Source organism: Vipera ursinii (assembly GCF_947247035.1).
Source record: "Vipera ursinii genome assembly, chromosome: 2".
In the NCBI taxonomy this organism is placed as follows: Eukaryota; Metazoa; Chordata; class Lepidosauria; order Squamata; family Viperidae; genus Vipera; species Vipera ursinii.
Genome location: NC_139513.1, coordinates 144538107 through 144557514, shown reverse-complemented (window position 1 = coordinate 144557514; position 19408 = coordinate 144538107). Strand labels below are relative to the sequence as shown.

At 40.2% G+C, this 19408-nt stretch overlaps 2 protein-coding genes across 4 annotated transcripts in view; one reads left to right on the top strand and one right to left on the bottom strand.

The window, feature by feature from the left end:
* The window catches only part of ATAD5 (ATPase family AAA domain containing 5), a 35764-nt gene extending 23920 nt beyond the window's left edge, over positions 1-11844 (bottom strand). For both annotated transcript variants that reach the window (XM_083352737.1, XM_083352738.1), the window contains exons 1-7: positions 11719-11844; positions 8540-10215; positions 8321-8375; positions 7574-7744; positions 4777-4915; positions 2418-2496; positions 705-886 (exon numbers count right to left, since the gene is read on the bottom strand). In XM_083352737.1, coding sequence (XP_083208863.1) covers positions 705-886; positions 2418-2496; positions 4777-4915; positions 7574-7744; positions 8321-8375; positions 8540-10215; positions 11719-11769 — 2353 coding nt within the window. In that variant the 5' untranslated portion in view covers positions 11770-11844. The remainder of the gene's footprint in view (positions 1-704; positions 887-2417; positions 2497-4776; positions 4916-7573; positions 7745-8320; positions 8376-8539; positions 10216-11718) is intronic.
* Positions 11845-13158: 1314 nt separating this feature from the next.
* The window catches only part of CRLF3 (cytokine receptor like factor 3), a 43096-nt gene continuing 36846 nt past the window's right edge, over positions 13159-19408 (top strand). For both annotated transcript variants that reach the window (XR_014491317.1, XM_083353629.1), the window contains exon 1: positions 13159-13311. Coding sequence is in view for 1 of the 2 variants with exons in the window: in XM_083353629.1 (XP_083209755.1) it covers positions 13195-13311 (117 nt within the window). In the remaining variant the exon portion in view is untranslated. The remainder of the gene's footprint in view (positions 13312-19408) is intronic.

The window sequence follows — 19408 nt, the reverse complement described above, 5'->3', positions numbered from 1 at the left end:
CGAACAGTTGTAAGTCGGGCACTACCTGTACTAAGTATGAAGTTGTACTAAGTTGTACCTGTGTAAGTGGGCAGCCAACAATGGGTTTCTTAAAAATAAATCTTATAAGATCAGTAATACAGCTACAGAGGAAGCACGGAGAAAAAAAATTACACTGTTTACTTTGATTCCTATTATCTTCTCATATGAAACAAGTGGATCTTAGTTTTCTTTATTTCTCCAATTCTCTCCCAACCAAAAAGCAATTACAATCAGATCTGGCTTTATCAAATATGTATTAAGTGGATCTTAGACACAGTACATTATATTTTCTGAGGGACCTTTAGTGTTCTCTAAGCTTGGCGGTTTTCTTGCAGATGTTTCATAACCAAACTAGGTAGCAGCATCAGTGCTAACAGAGCTGAATGCGAAGTACAGTACTGTAGTTTAGATAAGGCATTTCAATGTATAATAATTTTATGCCTTCCATAGCTGCTTATATAATTTGTAAAATACCATCATTTCACAAATCCCCATGATATACTATAGCAGATATTTAGTAGTCAATGAAGCCACTTCCTCTTAAATAGTCTGCTGAAATAAGGTTTCGCTGTACTCTCAGTCCAGGCATCCAGTATTAAATGTGCCAATAAACTCCCTTTAAAGTGAAAACGTTCAATAACTTTATATTCATTAAAGGAACTTGAAAAAAGGTCAGCACTCACTGTCGTCCTTCTGCTGAACATGGATCACTTTTTGAAAACAGGAATTAGCTGCAGAAGATGCTTCCAATGCCGCTGCTTTTTTTGCAATCTGTTTCTTTAACGATTCTGGCAAACCGCTCATTAAAAAGTCACGCTTTGCTTTGAACTCCGTGTGATCTTGCGAGTTTTCAGACTCATCTTCACTAAGGAAAATCACAACCAAAAATAACTAAGCTTCAGTACAGAGCAACTGGATACAGCAATACTTTTTTAAGAAGATCTGAAGAAGCTTACTAAGAGTATTAAGATCTGTTAAAAAAAAGGGGGGGTTGAAAACAAAAATGACCTCCCCCGGCAATGCATAACTAAAAGGGAGTTTCAAATGTTCCCTGTTTGAAAGGCAAACATTGAGGCCAAGTTAGACCGTAGCTAGTCCTCAAGTTATACTTGCTCCCTTAGCAAACGTTCAAAGTTATAACGGTCTCCCCAAAGGATATGACTGAAGTCATGATGGGTGGTCCCCCAGTCATGGGTTCACATTTCAGCTACTTATGAATGCTCCGGCATTACAGCTGTCTCCAGCATCTGCACTTGGCTGGAATGGTTTAGTAGTGTCTCCAGCTTGAGCAGAGGGGTTCGACTAGAAGACTTCCAAGGTCCCTTCCAATTCTGCTATTCTATTATTATTATTCCGTTATTTTGACCAGCCTGCTGCCTGACACCAGTTCTTCCTGAAATACTCTATTGGGACTGGTATTTGGAGACTTGTGGGATTCTAGAGCTGGGAGACTTCAACCGCCATGCCTTGGGTGCAGAATATGGGTAAGCTCAGGGTTGCATAACTTCCATGGGGTGGCCTCTGTTCTATTTCAGAGGTCCTCAATCCCTGGTCCACAGCCCGATGCCGGGCCGTGGCTCCTTGGGAACCAGGCTGGGCAAAGCGGCGGGCAAGTGCGTGAAGCTCTCCCCACCCACCACCACCACCACCAATTCGCAGAGCCGGAAAAGTTAGGGACTGCTGTTCTAAATCTTAATACACTTTTGGCAATTGCATATTAAAAAAAGATGCATCTTGAAATAGAGGGATCATTATTCAAAGATAAGAGGACACTGCTGTCAGTCCGTTGTTACAGTCAGATCATTTTCTGGGCAATTTGCAGTTTGTTGATATACCTGTCTTCTGCAAGAATGGGAGATCAATTCAGATAGAGGCCATGGGCTTACAGGTCTTTTAGGGCATTCATAGGTGAATGGGGGTGGGCAATTCATTATGCACCTTATTCCATTCTTTAATATACAGACCACAAAGATATTGAATAAGATTGCCTGAATGGCATCTCAGTAATAGTTGCTCCCAAGGGTCATCTTGGTTTATTAAGGACCTCTGGATGATGAAAGAATTACAGATATACCAATAGAAGAGAATATATGTAATTTGGGGTTGAACCATGGAGTTCTTTGTACTGTCTGAACTTGGTTGTTGGCTTGCAGATGTTTCATTACCCAACTAGGCAACACCATCAGTGTATACATACATACATACATAACACATCCTTTTTCCAAATTAAACATGATATACAAACATGCCTCTATCAAATGTCTTTCTGAGCACTAACTGAAGCTACACATTTTTGAATCAAGAGGCATCTGGCTAGACAAACAAATTCTAGTGACAATTTTCAATTTAGTTATAAGTACTTATATCATTACTCCGTGTAGCTATAATGGACTGACCTGGATTTGACAAAAATAATTGCTTCATCTGTAGATTTTTTATGTTTTTTCCTAATTGCCAAAGACATTTTCTCCTTCCCTTTAAAGAAAACATATTATTAAATTAGTATTAAATTATGTATAGGCAATACTTTAATCTTAATCTAGTAATGAAACAATGTAATAAGAGAAATAAAAAAATCTCTTTATTTTTATGAATCTTTCCAGGCACTATTACACAATCTTACACAATGACAAGGGCTCCTCTAATTTTTCTCTTTCTAAATATGGCCCAGATTTTGTAAGATTTTGGTGATCTCAGCTGTGATGCCCTGTGGTCTTGCACAGTAACCTTACACATTCTGATGCGGCACTGGTGAAATTTCCTGAGGCTTGGAGTTCTTGTGAATTCTACAATTAAAAAAATAGTAATTCTGTAGCTCTACAGGTGCCATCTAAAGCTGCTGCAGAAATCCTGGCACCCGTGACATTATTTATAATATTTTGCACGTGGCATTATTTGGATACCTCAGGCAGCCTCTGCTTAAAAAACATCCTTTTGTTCAGTGACTGTTCAAAGTTATGGCGGCACTGGAGACATGACAGTTATGACAGGCCCTTGAAGCTATGACCATTGTAGCACCCTAAGTCAGGGGTAGGCAACCTCGGCTCTTTTATGACTCGTGGACTTCAACTCCCAGAATGCTGGGAGTTGAAGTCCACGAGTCATAAAAGAGCCGAGGTTGCCTACCCCTGCCCTAAGTCATGTGATCAAAATTTGAGTGCTTGGCAACTGACCTGTATTTATGACTGAGGAATGTCCTCCAGTTGCACCCAACCTGTTTTTGCCATATCTCTGCCCTTTTGGCTATCCAGCTCTCTGCCACCCCATCCCTCCAGCTGACCTTCACTGTCTTCTGACAAGGCACGCCAGGCCAAGGCAGCTACTTGTTCTTTGTGATGCCTCGTGACACTTCCACAAGGCCTCACAACACCTGATCAGTAGCAGGAGAAAGAAGATGGCAACTGTCAATTGAGGGATGATGAGGGTTGGCAGGGGCAGCCGAGTGCAAGGCAGCCAAAAGGCCTGCAGAGATGGGGATGAGGTAAATGAGTGGCAGAGCCTCATTCACTGAAGAGAGCTCACCAGGCCTGACTGGAGAGGAGGCAGTAGGAAGGAACTGGCAATTCGTTTAGGACAGGAGAAGAGTGAGGTCCTCATCTAAGGACAGCAACTGAGACTACTGGAACTGCTCTTGATCAGTGGTACAGTGCAGTTTAGCCTAACGCCTGCTTCACTTAGCGGGGTAAATTCTGGACCCAATTACAGTAATTAAGCAAGGACTACCTATATCAGGGGTGTCAAACTCAATTTTATTGAGGGCCGCATCAGCATTGCGGTTGCCCTCAGGGGGCCGGGTGGGTATGGCCAGGGTGGGCATGGCCTACTGGGTGGGCGTGGCCAGCTCTACATCGTTCGCATCAAGGGTGCCTATGGGGGCCTGGGCAGGAGTGGGACAGATCTGAGGGTCTCTGGCAGAAGGAGGGTCTCTGGGCCAGGGCCAAGGCAGTGGGGGCCGTTCCCTCACTGTTTCCAGGATGGCTTCGCGGGCCACATGAAACCACTTCATGGGCCGGATCCGGCCCCCAGACCTTGTGTTTGACATGTCTGACCTATATATTTCAAATGTTTACTTTAAGCATACAATGTTATGTCTCCTTAATGTATTAGGTACATAGACTTTAGGTCAGGGGTCTCCAACTCCTAGGCCCCGGACCTCTCGGAACCGGGCTGCACAAGTGGCAGCCGAACATACGAGCAAACGTAGCTCCATTTGCACGAGTGGTGGGCACTCACGCTTGTGCGGGAAGCTCCATTTGTGTGAGCGGTGGGCGTGCCGCTTGCCCCAACAGTCCACAAAGCTGGAAAGGTTGGAGACCCCTGCTCTAGGTAATCAGACATGGCTAGATTGTTTCTACAGATCTAGGAAACAAACAGTTATAGGCAGACATTCTCACAGTGTATCTCTCACTCTTCATTATCTTTATTTTATAGTGCAGAATTTAAAATATTCTTGTTCACTACTGCCTTTATATATTTCCCCTTACAATTTTTGACAACTTCTCATGTGATAAATATTAGGGATAAAAAAGTCATTTATTAAGTATTAGCTTCCAGTGGATCAAGCTAACTTGACGAAACACTGCATATCCAAATTATTGGGGGAATAATTTTGCCCTTCATGGTTGTTCCTATCCCAGCCAGCAAATTTATGGCTGTTATTTACACGATTATAAAGAGACAGGATTTATGATCACAGATCTCGCTTTGTTTCTACTGTAGCCATTTAACATATTGTAAATAAGTAGCACTGATTACCATTTGGCTTCTTAGTTGCCTTCACAAATTTGGTCTTTTTCCCCAATACATCGTTTACACTTTGGAGTTTTTTGGGATTTTCTGTGTAATCTGAAACAGTGGTAAGACTCCATGTGCCTGAATCCAGAGCCTCCAAGTTCTGCATAAAAACAAATATTAAGAAATTAATATTGCTATTCAAAAGACTGGAGGAATCTTTTTTTTATTGAAAAGTTTTACAGTACATTTTATCTTTAACAATCCCCCCCTCCCCCCACCCCTACCTAACCCTCCCTATCCCTCCCCCCATTCCCCCCTCCCCCCCTCCCGACTTCCCAGAGCTAAGTACAAGGTATAAAAACAAAGAACAATCATAAACATCCATATGCTAACAATAAACTATTAATTCTATCGCCCTCTAGCTCATATAAAATGACTACAAGCAATACTAATATTACATATAAAAAGAAAAAAAAAGAAAAAAAGGAAAGGAAACTTATTCAAATGCTAAATGAAACTTTTTAGTCCCATATTTGTTCTGGATATAATCAATCCACTTTTTCCACTCCATAATATAACGTTCTTGCGAATGATCTTTCAAGTAAGCCGAAATCTTTGCCATTTCTGCCAGGTCAGAAACCTTTAGAGTCCATTCTTCTATAGTCGGCAGTTCCTCCTTTTTCCAATATTGACCTATTAAAAGTCTTGCTGCTGTAATTAAGTTCAACATCAACTTAATGTCCACAACAGTAGCATCTGTAATTATGCCCAGCAAAAACAATTGCGGACAAAACTTTATCCTTTGCTTAAAGATCTTCTGCATATTCCACCAAATTTTTATCCAAAAAGCCTTAACCTTTTTGCAGGTCCACCATATATGAAAATACGTTGCATCTTCGCCACCACAAAAAGACTGGAGGAATCTTTGATTGCCTGTTGGTGATGTGTGGGTGCATACTTCATCATCTTGCTCCCTTCCCCCCCCCCAATAATTTGTGGAAATTTCCTAACATTTAATGCGTAGATTCTCTTGTAAATTAATATCCTTTTATATTTCATGCAATGTTAGTATGCCCATGGAACTCAGGGCACATTATAGCTTCATGGGCAATCAATCTCTCCACAGTGCTTTACAGCCGTTTCTAAGAGGTTTACAGAGTCAGCATATTATCCCCCAACAATCTGGCACATTTTACTGACTTCAGAAGGATGGGAGGCTGAGTAATCTTCAGCCGCCGCCAGGATCAAACTTCTGGCAGTGACCAAAGTTAGCCTGCAATACTGCATTCTAACCACTGCGCCACCATGGCATATATAAATGTGGCAAACCATTAGAAGCATGGTTTATCATGAACATATTCCTTAATGTGGCTCAGTTTTTATCATGTCCTCTTCAATCAGTTCTAGGCATAACTAATAGATGCTATTTAATAATTTTTAATAATTTAATAATTTTATTTGTATACCGCCCTTCTCCCGAAGGACTCAGGGCGGTGAACAGGGCAATACATAATAAAAACAGAATACAAAAATTAAAAAGCAATTAAACCATTATGCCCATAATAATTAATACATATTAAAATTAAAACTATTTATAAAAACCCAACCCCATCCCGTTAGACCAGGCCAGCGTGTTCGAAAAAGAAGGTTTTGAGATCGCACCGGAAGGAGCGAAGGTCGGGGGACATCCGGAGCTCAACCGGTAAGCGGTTCCAGAGGTCTGGCACGCCCACAGAGAACGCTCTCCCCCTGGGGGCCACCAATCGGCATTCTTTGATCTGTGGCACCCTGAGGAGGCCCTCTCTGTGGGAGCGCACTGGACCGAGGGAAGTTGACGCCGGCCGCAGGTGTTGCCGTAGGTAATCCGGACCCATGCCATGAAGGGCTTTGTAAGTCAACACTAACACCTTGAACCTCACCCGGAGAGCAACCGGTAGCCAATGCAGCTTGCAGAGCAAAGGTGTAACATGGGAGTATCGGGAAACCCCCAAGACAACTCGCGCGGCTGCATTCTGCACTAGTTGAAGTCTCCGGGTGGACCTCAAGGGCAGCCCCATGTAGAGAGCATTACAGTAGTCTAGACGAGAAGTCACGAGCGCATGAGTGACTGTACGCAATGCTATCCCTATAACAAATCTACAGTAAATGAAAGGGATGCCCTCTGGTTAAGAGGAATAAAGAAGTATCCTGCAGATGACACAGTATGTCCAAAACAAACAATGGACTGCTGGTTTCTAACTGCCACTTAAGGAAAGAAGCCACCAAGTAAGAGCATTCAAGAATAAGCTTAAAACTGAAACCTTTCTTAAAAAACAAATATCTTAATATGTGCTCTTCCTTCATCTCATTTCCAGTGTTATAGTTAATTTCGACTGCAGAAAGCTAAATAATCATAATGCTGGTAACATTAATGTCCTAAACTTGTAACTAATATTAATAGAATATCCAGTTTTTTCTTTCTTCTTCTCCTCTATGTTCAATACTCTAAGATACTTAAATAGAATATTAAGAATGCAAGAATACTGTACTGAAATAATATATTGTATCAAGATTTACAGTAACACAATAATAAGTAAAAATAAGGCATGTTTTCATGTTATTGTGCTGTCCAAATATACCTATTATAACTTAGAAAACACTTGGGTTGGTTGAAAACTTTCTACTGCATGTTTTGCTATAATTAAACTTTTAAATGAATGTAAAACAAAACATGTCAAACAAAGCAAGTTTATTACTTGAAACTCAACAGGAAAGAAATATTTATGTTGTTTAATTTCAACAGCAAAATTACATACGTCAGTGATCTCAATAGACTTACTTCTATTTTTTCTAAATGTTTCTTTTCAGCAAGAGCCCGTTGTCTAGAAGAGCGTCTTAAAGATATATGGGACCCTTCTTCCACGGTTCTTGATATTCGATTATGCTGTACAGCTTTTGCTTTCTCAACCAATTTCTTTGCTTTGAAAATATTTCTAGAAGTCGAATTCATCTACCAGAAACATGAAAAATAATTAACACCCGTGAGCAGAAATACATGCACCCTTTCCAAAGCATGTGTTTTTCCTTCCCATAAGAGATCTTTGAATATAATGAACTGTATTAATGCCACATATTAAGTAGATCTCTAATATGGTGTAAAACAGGAAAATAATTACAGTTATAACAAATATGTACTGTACACTGCACATATGTACACAAATTTCCGAGCATTCTACTGAGGGTGCCAGTATGAGCCAGTATACTCATTTGCAAAATCTCTAAGTGCAACAAGATCAGCAAATGCCTCAAATTCGCTTTCATTACTCTGCCCATTCATTCTCTAAATATATTATTTGACCACAAGATAACGCAGGTAATTCAAAATTTAAGTTACATGATCATAAGAATGGCAACCCTAGCTTCCATGCAGTGAGAAAATAGGCCTGTGTTTATATTTTTCATGGGCTTAAGAGGCTTAATTTCCATACATCATTCGAAGATCCATTTTCACACTTTAAATCCAGCTATCTAACCTTAATTTTTACAATGATGCCTCAAGGGTTACTTTCATTCAGATTTGTCATACCTTTACATTCTGCTGCGTAAATCTGTCTGAATTATTAATTCGGGTGAACTTCATCCTGTATAAACAAGAGAAAAAAACACCCCACCCCATATTAAACTTTTTTTTTAAAAAAAAAATACAACTTGAGTATGCTACAAAACCCTGATAAGTTCCTATTTCCAGACAAAATTCTGTAACAATTATTACTTTCATTCTTAAAATATGTCAAAATAACATTACCTTATTGGACTGTTTGAATCAAAGGGCTCGGTTATCACTTCAGCTGTATACAAGTCATTTTTAAAGGATCGGTTTGTTTTAGGAGTAGAGGTCTGAAGAGGGGGAGCATCTGGTGGATTTTCAGTAGCAGCCTGTGAAACCATGGCTTTTTCCGGTGTACTCTGGCTTCTCTTTTGCCGACATTGTCTTCTCAATCCCTTACTTTGAGACAATTTTCTTTCTTTCTCAGTGGGTGTTGTCCTATTAATTGGACCATAAGCATTATCGTTCCGGTTATCATTAATATTGAAATCCTTCTCTTCTGCTTCCACTATGCCCTTCTGCTTTTTGGATTTATTTTTTACTCTGGTGCTACCACATTTTTCAGTAATGTCATGGGCAGTGCTACTACTAGAAGCTATCAATGCATTATTTGGAGTGTTTTGGTTAGAGTGATCCTCACATTCTTTGCCTTCTAGTTTGTGGCTTGATGATTTTTCTTCAACTTCTCTCTGCCTACTAGGTCCCCTTTTAGCTCCATTTTTTACTATCTCTGCTCCTGGCTGTCTAAAAGCTTTCATAAACTGGTATCGTTCTTCTGCAGTGCATTTCAGCTTCACAGTCTCTGAACCTGCACTTTCTAAGACTGCCAGTTCTAACTCTTCTTCTGCAATCACCACATTTGACTTTCTTTTTTGAGTCACCTGTTCAATATACTCCATTTCTGAGGAAGCTGGACTCTTTTTAACTTTGGCTTTGCTTTTGGGGTTTACAAAAATAGAAGCAATTTTCTGAGACCGGAGAGATTTGGGAGGGACAGAATGAATTTGGGCAAGAACGGTCACTTTCTTAAGAGGCAAATGTTCAGCGTCTTGACAAACGTCTGCTTTATCAGAGGCCACAAAATCATCAGATGTCTCTTTCCTTGGAATCTGTTCGAAGTCTTCTCCTTGGCTTTTTAAGAAGTCTTCAAATGATATGTTGACAGTATTGTCATTTAACTGTGGTGTCATCTGTGCATTACTCTCAGGATCCGGAGTAAGTAGTAATTTTCTATTTTCTGATTCACTGACGGATGCAATTTGTTTATTAGTTTCTTTACCTGAATCTTTTGCCTGTGTATCAGTGGTAGAATTTTCAAACAAGTCCATTTCATTTTTAGGGTTCCTTCTTTTTAATTTTTTCTCATTGCTTTTTACTATATTTCTTTGTATTTTAGCTTTTCTTTTCTCATTCTTGTAACTAGCTGTATTGAGAGAGCCTTCACTGCAAACGTTTAATGTCTCTTCCCCATTTGTGAGGCTATTTAACGCAACATCGTGGCTCGTGAAACTAGCCTTATAGTTCTCTTCTAGTGGGTTGGTTGTCTCTTTATCATTATCCTTATTCAGTTCTACCAAAGGCTCAGGCTCAAGTGTTTTATCAGTTTTTAATTTATTATTTAAGTTATTCCGTTTTCCTCTCCACCTAAGTTTTGATGGAGGTCTTGACGAATTTTCCAATGAGGCTGAGTTTGCTTTGCTTTCCTGCTCTAATAGAGGTGAAGCGACATTCTCATTTATAGTTTTTTTAAAATAACCCATTATATTATTAGACTTTGGTAGTGACAATACGCTCTCAACATTTTTCCCCAATGGAGAAAAATAGCTGGTAATTGCTTTTATAGAAAGGTCATCTTCCTTCCGTTTTGTACATGACTGTAAAGAAAGAGCATAGGAGTAAGTACAATAAAATGCAAATATCTTATCAAGGTGATATTCACTTTGGAATTATTTTTTAAAGATTCTCAACGTATCACTCACAAATACATGGCATTATTTTTAAGAGTTGTGCAGCGCTTTGGATTCACTACCAAAAAGATGTTTTAAAACATTTGGGGACTGTAAACATAACACCTTTCTGCAACTTAAAGCACACATGATTTATTTCAGACGTGTCTTCTTGTTAACAGGCAACAAATTCAGGCTTTAATTTAGAGATCCTACCTAGACCAACTTCCAGCTGAACTATTAATGCCAGTGCACAAAAATGAAGAAAAAACTGATCAGACATATAGTATAGGTAATCCTTGACTCATAACATTTGTTTAGCAAAGTTACAGCAGCACTGAAAAAAGTGATTCACAACTGGTCCTCGCACTTACTACTGTCACAGTATCCCCACAGTCTTGTGATCAAAATTTCACCCAAAGGTGCTTTTTCAAGAGGCAACTGGACTTTCTTGTTTTTCTTTGAAGACGTCTTCAAAGAAAAACAAGGAAGTCCAGTTCTCTCCTGAAAAAGCATCTTTGGTACAACCATGACCTGGATGTCTGAGAACCTCCACAGACATCCGATACCAATTGTTGTTGCAAGTCTTGACTACCTGTACTTGTTCATCTTTTGTATTCCAGCAGATTGCTTTCCTAATTTTCTTTCCACCAGTCAAGCAGAACTAAGTAGCATGCACATCTGAAGAAAGGTATGGATGTGAGAGCGATCTGGCTGCAACATCTATCACATCCATGGCCAGAGTTGACTTAAACAAAATAAAATCAAATTGGCCAAAGATAAGAAAATGCCCATCAATAGGAAATACAAGGCTGTACTAGAAACATTATCAGGCATTGGATAAGTCTTAACACAATTTTTATAAAAACCTTTTTTGAAGAAAACTTGACAACTGTAATTAGTTTACTCAACTTCCCTAGGGCATTTCTTTTCTGACACTAAATTCCTAAAAAGAGGGACCGCCTTACTACGATCTTTGAATTCCATAGATAGAGCCACCGATGGCCCTTCTTGAGCCCTCCTGGTTGGGAATTACTGTTCATTAGAAAGCTAGCAAAAACAGTAGTTTGACACCTCTTCTCTTCCCGACTTTGAAGCCCAAGCATCAACCGCCAAGGATCCTTGGTTTTGGGAGGGATCGCAAAACAAAGTGAGCGTACGGTAAAGGAGACGTATGAAATCAATATGCCAATACAGGCAAAAGAGAATTTTATTTCCACCTTAAAATCCAGATTAATATACCAATATTGCATGCATATATTAAAGGGGAGGTTGAAGGTGTCAAAAGATTAGAGCCGGTTACGGGCGCCTATATACAAAGAGATCGCTGCATCCCACCGCTTTCCCCTCCCGCTCGGGCGAGCAAAAACAGGAACACCGAAGAGAAATGCCGCCTCCTCCCTTGCTCTCGCGTCTCTCCTTGGCGCTTACCTGAGCAGCCCCGTCAGTCGGTGAAGCTGTCGCGGCCGCGAACACGGCCATCTTCCCTGCAAGAAAGCCGCCCTCGCCCCAGTCGTCTCCTATCCGCCATTCAGCGGGAAGAGGAACCGCATCGGAAATTCCCGCGCGAGAAGACAATCGGGCAAACCAGAAAAGACCGCGCGAGAGGCGGGGCGGTGGGAGGGATTTGGAGCGCAGTGACACTGGGAGGGAGGGGCATGCGCCCCTGGAAAGCACGTGACAGGAGGGCCGCGTTCTACGTCACGTGAACCTCTAAGCCAATTAGAAGAAGGCTCCGTGTGTGTGTGGCCGGGGGGGGGGTGTGTGCTTAAGGCTGGGTAAAGGTTTTGCTTTGTTTTCAAGGCACAAAGTGGATAAAGTCTGTTTTGAGTTGAATTCGGCTCCTCGTGGCCGTATAAAATAACAATATTGGAAGTGGGCAGATTGCCCTGTGTTGCTTTTAATTCACTGATTTCAATGAGGGTAAATTTCTAGGGAGAAAGACGTGTTTATATTATGTAGAAAACTAATGTAAAATCTTGTAAATGTGCTTGAAAATTTCCAAAGCCTTGGGTATGGCCCTAGGAAGATTTGAAAGCTGCAGTAAAATGGCATTATTTCACTGAATTTAATAAAAGGCATGCATTAAAACCAGTGTAGTATAATAGGAGTGGATATCCAGGTTCAAGTCCATCCTCAGCCACAGAAACTGTGTGGCTTCAGACCAAAATATGTCAGTTATGTGGAAGAATCAGAAGGGACCATTATTATGGTTCATTGCAATCAGCCAGATGTTCAGACTGGATTTAGCATTTTTATCCGACTACCTAGTCTTTCCCAAAGATCTGGAATAGGTAGGTGTATGCATAGACTTGTGTTTACACTAATTGCTTTACAGTAATTATTGAAAGCTAATGATTTATATTGTCGTTAGCATCCTTCTCTATGATAATATAACAGCGTTGGCTCTGTAATGGGTGGGTGGTGCAAGTCCCTAGTGAGAAAGAGCAACTATCAAGTATTCCTTTAAAATTTAGTATAAATAACTAAAAATAAAGTTTAAATAACTGACTCATGAAACAGCTTCTCCGACTGACGACCCTATTCTTTTAACACGTATCTGCCCATCTACCATGATTTGGCGTTTTTTAAGTCCTTTTTGATGCAATTAACTACATCGCTCCGGTTAAAACAGTAAAGAAAACAGCTATGGATTATAGTCTTCATTTATTCTTCTGAATCAGGTAATTGGAATCGGTGGTAATTCCCAAAATAAAAATATCAAATACGAATTCGCAGCACGAGTGTAGAACCTCGGAGACTCTGCCCCTCTTCCTGTTCTTCCAAGATTGAAATGCCCGGATGTTCTTCGCTTCCGGTTGTGAAGCTACTGCCAATAGTGGGCTCGGCCGAGTGGAGGCCTGCCACTCTTCGCTGCCGAGTGGCAGTGGGTTGTCGTCGGGGGAAATGGAGCTGGAGCTGGAGGCGTTGTTGCAGGAAGCGCACGAGAGCATCGAGGCGGCTCGTACCTACTGCCGTGAGCTGCAGCAACGCCTAAAAGGACTGCACCTGGCTCGCCAGCAGGTAACGATGCGGGCGTGATTCCGCCGGCGCCCGCCTGGAGCCTCGTCTTGCAGCGATGAGGGTGTAGAGAGCGGATGTGTGGGGAACCTGAGGAATGTACGTTCTTCTGCAATGCATTGGTCTCCTCTAAGCTGGGAATAGCGGGCTCCCTGTTCAGTTTGCAAGCGCTGCGGCATTTTACTCGATCCGAGGGCAGCTTTAGACTCCCTCTGCAGAAAGATTGCCAGAATGGCACGGCGTTCAACCGAGTGTAAAGCGTAAATTGCCTTGCCCCTTCCGTTCTGCTTCTTTACGAGCTAGTTTGCAGGGAGCTTATCTAAGTATTGCTTCTTTTCTCCGTGTGTAGTAGTGGCTGCTTGACACAGAAAGGGAAATTCAGTGTAATTTTAGAAAGTGAACTGCTGTCTGTTACAATTTGAAGCGAGTTTGGGTCCAAAGGAGTGGGCTGGGAATGCAGAAGCGTTATCTCATAATAGATGGAAGTGTTGCTTATTATGCTGGCAAGAAGTAGTAGGACCAATAGCTCTAATCTTCTGTTGCCTCATTTCTAAAATGGTAATATATTCTCGTTTTTATTTGTGGGCTGAAATGGGAACTTGCAAATGCTACAAGCCTTTTAGGTAAGTTTGTGCAAGGGAGCATTGCAGAATGAATGATGTGGAGGGATAATATTAAATGAAACAGACAATTCCAAGCAACACCAATCTCCATTGAAGTTGCCAGTAATGGAGCCCCTTGTTCTCTCTAATTTATATTTGCTTTTATATTTTGAAATAAATTACTTACACAGGTAACTCCTCAACTTACAGCCATTCATTTAGTGATTGTTCAAAGTTACAACAGCACTGCAAAAAGTGACTTATCATTTTTCACACTTACCACTGTTACAGCATGTCACGTGATCAAAATTTGGACTCTTGACAACTGGCTCATATTTATGAGGGTTATAGTGTCCTGTGTTCATATGATCACTTTTTGCAATCTTCTGACAAAGTCAATGAAGAAGCCATGTTCATTTAACAACCATGTTAGTAACTTAACTACAGCACTCATTCACTTAACAACTATGGCAAGAAAAGTCGTAAAATGGAGCAATAATCACTTACAAATGGACTTAGGAAAGGAAATTTTGGGTTAAATTGTAGTCTTAAGTCGAGGACTATCTGTATATTGATTTTTGTTGCAGTGTGATTTCCGGGTGCGATTGATGTAGTTTTATGAAGAGAAAAATGCAAATCAGTTAAAAATTCCATAGTTTGTATTAAGATGATTTCTCTATTAGGATTAACTCGTACGGTATTACAAAATACTGTGTGCATACTTTCACTTTATGTATAGGTACACAAACATCAGACAATACAGTAAACATTTTTTAAGTTTTTAAAACTTCTCACATCAATCAAGAGTTTCTCAGTCTCTCCCTTACAAGAAATTTGCATTTCTTTCATATATTTGTTTTACAATTTGATTTTCATTCGTTTTGTCTGATGAAACATCTTAAGGTGCTTTTTCATGTGGAATTCAATCCACATTCATTCAGCACCCTATCATTAATTCAATCTTACTCTTCTTGTTTTAGAGCAGACTTGTTAAGAAACCCATTCCCACAGCTTCCAATTTTCCCTGCTATAAAACAGAACTTATTGAAGCATATAAAAGCCACTTTTGCTTCTTTAACATTTATTCTCTAGAACAGACCACATACCACTGCCTTTCTACCAACATTTCCATGTTTTCATACACAAACCATGTACTTGGAGTGATTTTGACTTTGCTTGTTTTTGTATATTTTTGAGCATATTTCTGAATTATATAACTACTGTTTCCCCGAAAATAAGACCTATCTGAAAAATAACTGTAGCTTGATTTTTACACATGCGCCTACTATAAGCTCTACCCCCCAAATAAGCCCTAGTTAAGAATCTATGCAGCTGGCCGCCTGCCCACTCCATCTGGTTGTTCACGGTGCCATCTCCATGAGGTGAGGTAAGATGAGGTGAGGCAGGTGGGGGTGGGAGTGTAGCTGCCCCATGCACCCGCTTACCTCGGGGCCCATGTAGCTCGGCCTCTCATGCCCCAACACAAGCCTTGCGATGGCGACACCAACAGCTCCATCAAGCAGGAGCCCATGTGGCTGCCGCCGGCCCACTGCTTTTGCAGCCACCACTTCCACGCGTCTCCCTCAGCTTCTGTTTTGACAGCAGAGGCCTTCAGGAAAGGCCTGTGCAGCTGAGAATGGAGCCCTGAGTTGATGTGCGCATCTCCCTTAGCCTCCATTTTGCCAGCAGAGAACTTTTCTTGCAGGACTCTTCTGGCGAAACGGAGGCCAGGGGGGATGCACGCATCAACCCAGGGCTCTGTTCTTGGCTGCAGAGGCCTTTCCTGAAGGCTTCTACCGATGAAACAGGCTGGGGGCGATGGGAGCAGCCACAGAAGTGGGCTGGCAGCCACGCAGGCTCCTACTAGACGAGGTTGTCAATGCTGCTGTCGCAAGGTGAGTCAGTGGGAAAAATAAGACATCCCTATAAAATAAAACCTCGTGCCTTTTTTGGAGGCAAAAAAAAATTATAAGGCCGGGTCTTATTTCTGGGGAAACACTTTTCACAGTCAAACACAAACATTTTCAGTCTTCAGTATTAATGCCAAGATTCATACATTACAGTTCAGACTCTATGAGTCATGAATTTAGCATTTACTGTATCATTCAAGTTGTCAGTTAATAACATGGTATAGTCATGTTCAAGCTACATGCATATTCATTAAAGCCAAGATAGCTTTAATCATAATCATTCCTTAGATGTTATTTAAAACAAACAGTCAAGAGGTATCATATATTCTTGTGTTACTCTATGTTTGGTTTTGAACCATGAAAATCTGTATCACCCTAAAGTCTATTTACTCCCTTCTTTGGTCAAATGTTAAATATCCATGTAAGATGCTAGTCTCCATATTTTGATAATACAAACTAAAAGATATTAAAATTTATATATACAGCTGGGAGGAAAACATCTTGCCGAGACACCCATACTTAAACTTACAGTTCTTATGAAGACAACTAGATGGGTTATTTTATATAGCATGATGGATGGCTGCCTGTTTGGGGAGGGAAGCTAAAAAGTGGCTGGTACTTCAAGAGAAATGAGTACCGGTATTTCCTTCTCTTCCTCTGTTCTGCGTCATGGAGTTGGAAGATCCTCAAAATTAGTCCCATCGTCTGCTGCCTAAAGTGTCTCCAGTGTGACTAATGCTTCTAAATATCCTTATCAGCTCATCTTAATTATCTCCAATGAAACACCTTATTAGCTCTTCAGGTAATCTGTTCTGTCTATGGCTCTTACTGTTAGTTCCCCCCCCTAACTGAATAGAATATCAGAGTTGGAAGGGACCTTGGAGGTCTTCTAATCCAACCACCTGCTCAAGCTGAAGCCTTCAGTGATGGAGCACCCACAATTTCTGAAGACAAGCTGTTCTATTGATTGATTCTTCTCACTGTCAGGAAATTTTTCCTTAGTTCTAGGCTGGATCTCTCTTTGATTAGTTTCCATCTGTTGTTTCTTGTCTTGCCTTTGGGTGCTTTGGAAAATAGGTTACCCCCCCCCTTTCTTTGTGGCAACTGAAATCTGCTTTCCTATAATTTTTATCCAGAGATTCTTGTTTGACTCAGCTGTGTCTTCTGTGATGTCCTTCAGATATTTATAAATTACTACAATATTCGCCCATTATCTTCTCATTTTATGAAATAAATATGTTTAGCTATTTCCATTGTTTCCCTTAGAGCTTTTCCAGACTCTCAGCATCTTGGTGGTTTTACTTTGAATGTATTCCAGCTCTCACTGTCCTTAAATGTTGTGCCCAGTGTTCTAAATGCAGCCTAATTAATATGGAATACAGTGGAATTATTATTTCCTTAACCAGTGCCTTTAGGACTACATAATACTGTTAAAAATAACTGCATTACACTGCTGACTCATATTCAGTTTGTATTCCACTAAAAGCCAAATTACATATCAATTGCCTGGGAATCAAACACACACACACACATACACACACTACATTTCAAAACACTATTTCTTATCTTCTTAGTCAAACCCTATGCAAAATGTTATATGAACTGCCCTATATGAGTTGTGTATGAACTGTGCCAATTCAAGTTTATTCAATATCAGTAGGCTAAGTACACACAAACACAAACACACACACACACAAAATTTGGATTGCTGACAAAGAATTAAAGGGAGACTGATATAGCAATCCTGAAGACCTGGCTCTTTGAGCTCTCGGGCCCAGGCTGAGGAGAAATTTATTTTAATTGGGTTTTTTAATAGTACAGGGTTGATTTAATATTTTTTAAATTGGTTTTTAACTTTTGTACGGTTGATTTTTAACTCCCTGTAAACTGCCCTGAGTCCTCAGGGAAAGGGCGGTATATAAATGCAATAAAATAAAATAAATAAATAAATATATATATATGTGTGTGTGTGTGTGTAAATTGCTAACAAAGAATTAAGGGAAACTGATATGCATTTCAAACTTATTAGTTTTCATCAGTCAGCCATACCCTTCTGAGATTCGAACCTGGGCTGATTGCACATTAGGCAGTTGTTTTCGCCTCTAAGCCACAGGATCTCTCTCACTTTGTTAGCTTGAGAAGCAAGGGGAGATATGTGTCAAATGCTTGTTAACTATTTAGATTACCTTAGTTTCCCTTAATTCTTTGTTAGCAATTTACACAAATATGTGAACTTTCCGGTGTGACTACAGCCTGTTCGATGGCCTTCAAGATAGGCTGAAAACAGGAAATAATGATTTGTCCCATGTTTGGGGCCTAGCAAGGTAATCTAAATAGTTAACAATCTCCCCTTGCTTCTCAAGCTAACAAAGCGAGAGAGATCCTGTGGCTTAGAGGTGAAAACAGCTGCCTAATGTGCAATCAGCCCAGGTTCGAATCTCAGAAGGGTATGGCTGACTGATGAAAACTAATAAGTTTGAAATGCGTATCAGTTTCCCTTAATTCTTTGTTAGCAATTTACACAAATATATGAACTGTCCGGTGTGACTACAGCCTGTTCGATGGCCTTCAAGATAGGCTGAAAACAGGAAATAATGATTTGTCCCATGTTTGGGGCCTAGCAAGGTAATCTAAATAGTTAACAATCTCCCCTTGCTTCTCAAGCTAACAAAGCGAGAGAGATCCTGTGGCTTAGAGGTGAAAACAGCTGCCTAATGTGCAATCAGCCCAGGTTCGAATCTCAGAAGGGTATGGCTGACTGATGAAAACTAATAAGTTTGAAATGCATATCAGTTTCCCTTAATTCTTTGTTAGCAATTTACACAAATATATGAACTGTCCGGTGTGACTACAGCCTGTTCGATGGCCTTCAAGATAGGCTGAAAACAGGAAATAATGATTTGTCCCATGTTTGGGGCCTAGCAAGGTAATCTAAATAGTTAACAAGCATTTGACATATATATATATATATATATATATATATATATATATATATATATATATATATATATATATATATATATATATATATATATATATTTTCTGAGGTTTTCGCGGGTGTTTGTATGTGGATCTTTGGTTATTCGGGTTTTTCCCCGCATAGAACTAAAGGTGTAGGCGCAACGTTTCGACGGAATCCCATCCGTCATCATCAGGCTGGTGGCTTTAGCTTCCTTCTTCTGGGAGAAGCATGTGGCCACCTCAGAAAACAAATATATATATATATACCGGTATATATATATATATATATATATATATATATATATATATATATATATAAATTTGGATTGCTATATCAGTCTCCCTTTAATTCTTTGTCAGCAATCCAAATTTATTGTGTGTGTGTGTGTGTATCCCCGCTCAGTTATGGAGCTGATAGAGTGATTTGGAGCTAAGAGATAATGTATACAGGTAGTCCTCACCTAATGATCACAGTTGGGACCAGATCTTTAAGCGCTGCAATCACTAAGTAGAAAGTCATGTGACCGTCATGGATTTACAAAATCATTTCCCATTTGGTCATTAAAATGACTCACAATGTTCGTTAAAACATATGGCTACAACTTAGGAACTTACTTCAATGTTCTG